General features: G+C 41.4%; 2 protein-coding genes across 2 annotated transcripts; one reads left to right on the forward strand and one right to left on the reverse strand.

Annotated features, from left to right (window-relative positions):
• The first annotated feature begins 1712 nt into the window (after nucleotides 1–1712).
• Nucleotides 1713–3069, forward strand: LOC117487155 (putative nuclease HARBI1). The gene is made up of 2 exons (XM_034135810.1): nucleotides 1713–2633; nucleotides 2724–3069. The coding sequence occupies exons 1-2, from the start codon at nucleotides 1781–1783 to the stop codon at nucleotides 2828–2830; spliced, it is 960 nt and encodes a 319-aa protein (XP_033991701.1). The 5' UTR covers nucleotides 1713–1780; the 3' UTR covers nucleotides 2831–3069.
• Nucleotides 3070–3563: 494 nt separating this feature from the next.
• LOC117487152 lies at nucleotides 3564–4899 on the reverse strand. Its single transcript, XM_034135806.1, has 2 exons — nucleotides 4510–4899; nucleotides 3564–4285 (listed from the first exon to the last, which is right to left on the reverse strand). Exons 1-2 carry the CDS (start codon nucleotides 4891–4893, stop codon nucleotides 3905–3907), a joined length of 765 nt encoding a protein of 254 aa, XP_033991697.1. The 5' UTR covers nucleotides 4894–4899; the 3' UTR covers nucleotides 3564–3904.
• Between the last annotated feature and the right edge of the window lie 952 nt (nucleotides 4900–5851).

Here is a 5851-nt window from a genome sequence, read left to right on the forward strand (position 1 = left end):
CTTTAAATGAATGCTCTGTTGTTGTGTTTACACCAACGTCTATCTATAATTATTCACATGCTCTCCCACGTTTTATATAGAAACTCCATTCAATCAACAAAACCATTACCTCAACGGGGATATTTATAGACCATTATGTGGCTCTGGCTGAGAGGGGGTGCAGTCGTCTGTAGGTTGTCGGTTCGATCCCAGCCCTGTAGTCAACATGTTGAAGTTTAGCAATTCAAAGAAACGCCTTTTTTCCCCCGATGTGGATTGTTCATTAATCCCCGGTGGGGTTTTTACTGACACATTTCCTCATGTTGGAATAGTGAGGTTTACTGAATACACACTTCACAATCACAGTGTTTACAATACACTGAACAAACAGGGTGTGACAGATAAAGGGAGCTCAAAGAAAAAACACTTTTTGTTGTAGGCACACACACACACACACACACACACACACACACTGGTACTTCTGAAGTGTAAATGCTATCACTTAGCTGTTAAAGGTGAAGATGTTTAACAGATTCTGGATGAAATGAAGTTATGTTGATGTTAATTACATCACATGTTACTTGTTAGACGCTTTTATTCAAAGAGACTTACATACTCAATACTGTGGACAATCCCCACAGGAGCACTTTGGGGTGAAGTGTCTCAGGGACACAACGACATGCTGACTGCAGTGGGGTTTGAACCTGTTACCCCTGACCCACTGCGCCACACGCCTCTGTGTCATATTAAATATGAGATTGTGAGCCTTTTCAAGCTTCTTGCTGCTGCGCCTCCTTTCTTTTTGTGTTTGCAGGAATGCAGGACGTCAGATCATGTTCCTGTAATGTCACAGATGAAAAGACGGAGAGGAGATACTGTTACCAACACGGAGAGAAACAAGGAGCAGCTGATAAACAACAAGAATCTCCTGCTGGTGTTCTCTACTTTAAAGAGTCCTCTCCTGCTGATGTTCAAGTGTATATCAGTATGTAGTGTCTCTACTTTAAAGAGTCCTCTCCTGCTGATGTTCAAGTGTATATCAGTATGTAGTGTCTCTACTTTAAAGAGTCCTCTCCTGCTGATGTTCAGGTGTATATCAGTATGTAGTGTCTCTACTTTAAAGAGTCCTCTCCTGCTGATGTTCAGGTGGTATATCAGTATGTAGTGTCTCTACTTTAAAGAGTCCTCTCCTGCTGATGTTCAGGTGTATATCAGTATGTAGTGTCTCTACTTTAAAGAGTCCTCTCCTGCTGATGTTCAGGTGTATATCAGTATGTAGTGTCTCTACTTTAAAGAGTTCTCTCCTGCTGATGTTCAGGTGTATATCAGTATGTAGTGTCTCTACTTTAAAGAGTCCTCTCCTGCTGATGTTCAGGTGTATATCAGTGTCTCTACTTTAAAGAGTCCTCTCCTGCTGATGTTCAGGTGTATATCAGTGTCTCTACTTTAAAGAGTCCTCTCCTGCTGATGTTCAGGTGTATATCAGTGTCTCTACTTTAAAGAGCACTACAACTTAGGCGCCGTTTAGACGAGGATAAAACTGCTTGTATCTGCATAGTTTCGCGTGCGTATAGCCCTATTATTTAGACGAGGCCGATAGAAACTGACCACACAAACGATAACGGGTCCCAAGGTGGATAGATTTGCAAACGAAACGCTCTGGGGGGTCAACCGAGTCCGTTTAATCGCCTCTATACGAATATTGCCTGAAAAAATAACGACAGCCCCGCCTCTTCGCACCTCTTCCCACCTCTCCCCCCCGCCTCATTGCTGATTTGTTTCTACAACAACAACAACAAGAATGGCGGATCACAGGGTTGCTGTTGTGCTCCAGACGCTACTGACCATGATTAATATGTTAGTGCTACAACTACGGTGCTTCTACGACAACCACAAGCAACTAGTGGACATGAAGAACCACATACACGACATGTGGCTAAATCCACCGCGGAGAACAACCAGAAGGGCGACCAGGAGAAAGTTTTGGGTAAGACCGGGCAGAACTAGCAGTTGGTGGGACAATTTTGTCAATGGCGTTGTCGTGGACGATGAATGGAGGGAGAACTTCCGCATGTCCAAAGCCTCTGTCGTTGCCCTGACTGAAGAACTGCGCCCATATATCGAGAAGAAAACTACAAACATGAGGGCGCCAATTGATCCACTGAAAAGGGTTGCTGCGGTTCTTTATTACCTGAGCGACGAGGGAAGGCTACGGAAGACTGCTAACGCCTTCGGAGTTTCCCGTCCGTCTTTGTCCCTCATTATTAGGGAGACATGCAGAGCGATCACCATCCACCTGGGTCCAAAATACATCAAGCTGCCTTTTACTGAGCCCGAGACCGCGGATCTGGTTGAGGGGTTCCATTGTACACATGGCATGCCACAATGTTTAGGAGCAGTGGACGGAACCCACATCGAAATCAAGCAGCCATCTAACGACTCCACTAGCTACATCAACAGGAAAGGAAAATATTCCTTTAATGTACAGGCTGTCTGTGATTACAGGTACCGATTCATGGATGTCGTGGTAAAGTGGCCTGGGAGTGTGCATGATGCACGGGTCTTTGCTAATTCCAAGCTAAACATGTACTTAAAAACTGGAAAGATCCCTGCTCTGAAAAAACAGATTGTGGACGAAGAGGAGGCCATACCATGTATGTACATAGACTGTACATTTTATTTTAAAGGTGTTTATTAAGATGTGATAAACATCCTTTGTTACATTCCCTGTCCTCACTGTGCAGCTCCTTCAGCGACAGGCTGCTGTACAATATTCATATACCTGGCTAGGTATATGTACCTGGCTGCTAAATCTGAGGACTGTTACAGGATTTTTTGTATTATATCCTAACTGTTTTTAGTACTTTTTAATGCATGTCACATGTGTGAAACTAAGCAAATAACTATGTGATTCTCCAATGTCAAAAGTGTGAAACTAAAAATAAAATTGGCTGCAACCACTTCCAGACTTTCTTTGAACTTAATGTGCAACAAATGTCATCATCCTCATGAATGAAGTTATATGGCCCATTCTACCGAGTCAGGTTGTCCATATATATTTTGTACCGTATTTATTTACACATATAGTAAAAGAACCGTACATTTTGATATGGTATTTTCAGACTGTATTGGCCACTAGCGAAACATAGTACATACACTGTAGTAAAAAACTATTATATTAACCTGTTAAGATTGTGTTACCTTCCCTTCTCTAAATAGTATTTTAACCAATATTTGAGGATTTTCAGTAAAAGTAATATAAGCAAATGTTGAATCAAAGTTGAATTTATACAATTCATAAAAATCATAATGCAAACTTTCTTTGTGAAATGCATAATACTGATCATATTGATTCCAGAGATGAAATAGAAGGGAATGAGGCTATAATGGGTAATTTTTTTGGTATTTTGAGCAAAACACTTCATAGACATGTTTTTTATATATCTGAGACTATAATATATGCCTAACAATAGTTTGGGCTTTACCATTAAAGCCCAATGTGACATATCACAGTTCAGATATTTGACACTAGGGGGGGGTTACTTTTCATAAATGTGGTGTATTTAGTCAAAATTAGGTTTACAAGGTGAAAAGGACTTACAGCCTCCCACACACTGATATAGATATCTCACTGACTGTAATGAGGGAGAAGGAAAGAGAGTGAGGAGAGTGCTTGCGGAGTACATTGACCCTTACATGAAAGATAAGACTGTTCTTTTATTTTAATAAGGTTTTTTATTAATAACATTATTTATAAATGTGTACACAGTAAAAGGGAAAAAAATACCTTTGCTAGCTAAAAAAAAAAAGGCTTAAAAAAAAAGTGATTCTCCATTTGTACAAAGTCTGGTGGAGTTAAAAATAAAAATGTTTACAGACTTCCTTTGACCAAAAAGTGCTGTGAAAAAAAAAGAAGCTCACTGCTTTACTGCTCCTCCTCATCCAGTGACCGCCTGAATGAATATGGAGGAGATTGTTGCTGTGGGGTGTGTGGTACAGAGGGGTTTAATCTTGGTGTGGCCGTGTGTGGCCTTCGGGGTGGGTATGAGGGCACCTGGAAGTGTCCATATCCACTGTTGTTAGTATGAACTTGCATGAACTGGCTCATCAGGGAAAGGCCATTCTGTACAGTCACATTAATGTTGTCCATGGTGTTGTTCATACGATCCATGCTGGCTGCGCTGCGGCTGGTTGCTTCCTCCATTAAGTCCAACATCCGGCTTTTTAATCGCAGCTCTTCCTGCACCGCATGTTCAGCTGGAAGCTTCCTCTTCATGCGGTCACTTCTGTGGCCGTCCAGCCGTGCCTATAATAAACCAGAGAAAGTTTGAATTATTACACAATAGGACCATAGCCACCAGATAACAGAACACAAAAGGCATGTTGTGAAATAGCTCTCAATACATTTTACAAATAAACAGCTCTAAATACTTTCTAATTTTACCAAGCTTAAACCGGTTCAGTTTTTCAGTGGAAGGTACTGCATCATAGTATATAGCAAGCCCTTTAAGATTGAAATCATGAACATACCTGGAGCAGATCCCTGCGATGACTCACAACCGCAGCAGTTGGCAGAGTTCCGTTGGATCTACTCGACTCTGGCAAATCCGTGGAATGCTCCAAACTCGGGGATGAACTTGGTCCGGGCGACGACTCTTCCATGTCGAACAAGTCCCCTTGTACCTGTTTTAGTTTCGCTGTAAGCTGGCCCTGTGAAATTGTGTTCTTCTCGTGAGGGAAATCTTTTTCAGTCGGGGTCCTCGGATATTGCGCCTGAAATAAGTCGGCTATCTCCGTATATTTAGGCTTGCAGGACTCCCAGTCTACATTATCCTGTATTTTTGTCGTCTTATACTCAAGTGTTACACTTAAAAGAAGTTCCACCTCGTCGTCGGACCACGAAAATAGCTCCATCTTCGTTTGTTTGTTTTGTTTGTGCCTCACACACATCCGGGAGGGATCTTACTCGCTGCTTTTGGTGTATTTTGTGGCGGAAGTTACAGCGCCACTTACAGTCCCGCCATATGTACTACAGCTTTCGAGCGGTCTCGTGTGGAAGTACAGCGCCACTTACAGTCCCAGCATATGTACTACAGAGTTTCCAGCGGCCTCGTTTGAACAGACACGTTAAATGAAACAAATGCATGTGAACGGAAGACTTTTTTGAAAACGCATACTGTGCATAAACGCAAACGGCCTCGTGTGAGTGGGGCCTTAATATTGATTTCTATTTAATGTGAGTATCACTTATCGACTTCATTTCTTTTTGCAAATATAATTAATTGATTTCAAAATCAATGCAATAGATTAGAAATACATTGAGACTCAGGATTCAAGTCTCTCTCACCACGTGCTCTGCAGCTACAGTGGAGATGTGTCAATGAAAAACTCAAGTCCTCCTCCAACTGAGCAACATGAATATATATAGCACATAAAACTAATATGACAGATAAAATAGTGCAGATTTTAAATTCTAGTTCAGATTTTAATATTTTAAATAATCAAATGAATGTTTTATTTACATTAATTATTCACAATTGTAACTAATTATATAAAATAGGTAAGGGCTAATGTGCAGCGAGGCGGTCATTATGGGGGGAAGAACACCCGACAGGCGGATCAGGAGCCCGACGAGACGCGGAGGGATCTCGATTGATCATCAAAGTTTTCTCAAAGCTCGTAACGGTGCAGCTCGTTTGACTTTGGTGAAACGCTTGATAAATAAAAATGTGTTATAATTTGTTTGTTTTTATCTGCCTGAAGCTAGCTAGCTAACGTAGCTAACCTAGCACGCTTTGCACCTGTAGGCCACCGTACATATGTTTGGGTTTTGTTTTAATTAGGGTTAAATACAATGAATTGAGACACAGTG

Source organism: Trematomus bernacchii, unplaced genomic scaffold (assembly GCF_902827165.1).
Source record: "Trematomus bernacchii unplaced genomic scaffold, fTreBer1.1, whole genome shotgun sequence".
Taxonomy (NCBI): Eukaryota; Metazoa; Chordata; class Actinopteri; order Perciformes; family Nototheniidae; genus Trematomus; species Trematomus bernacchii.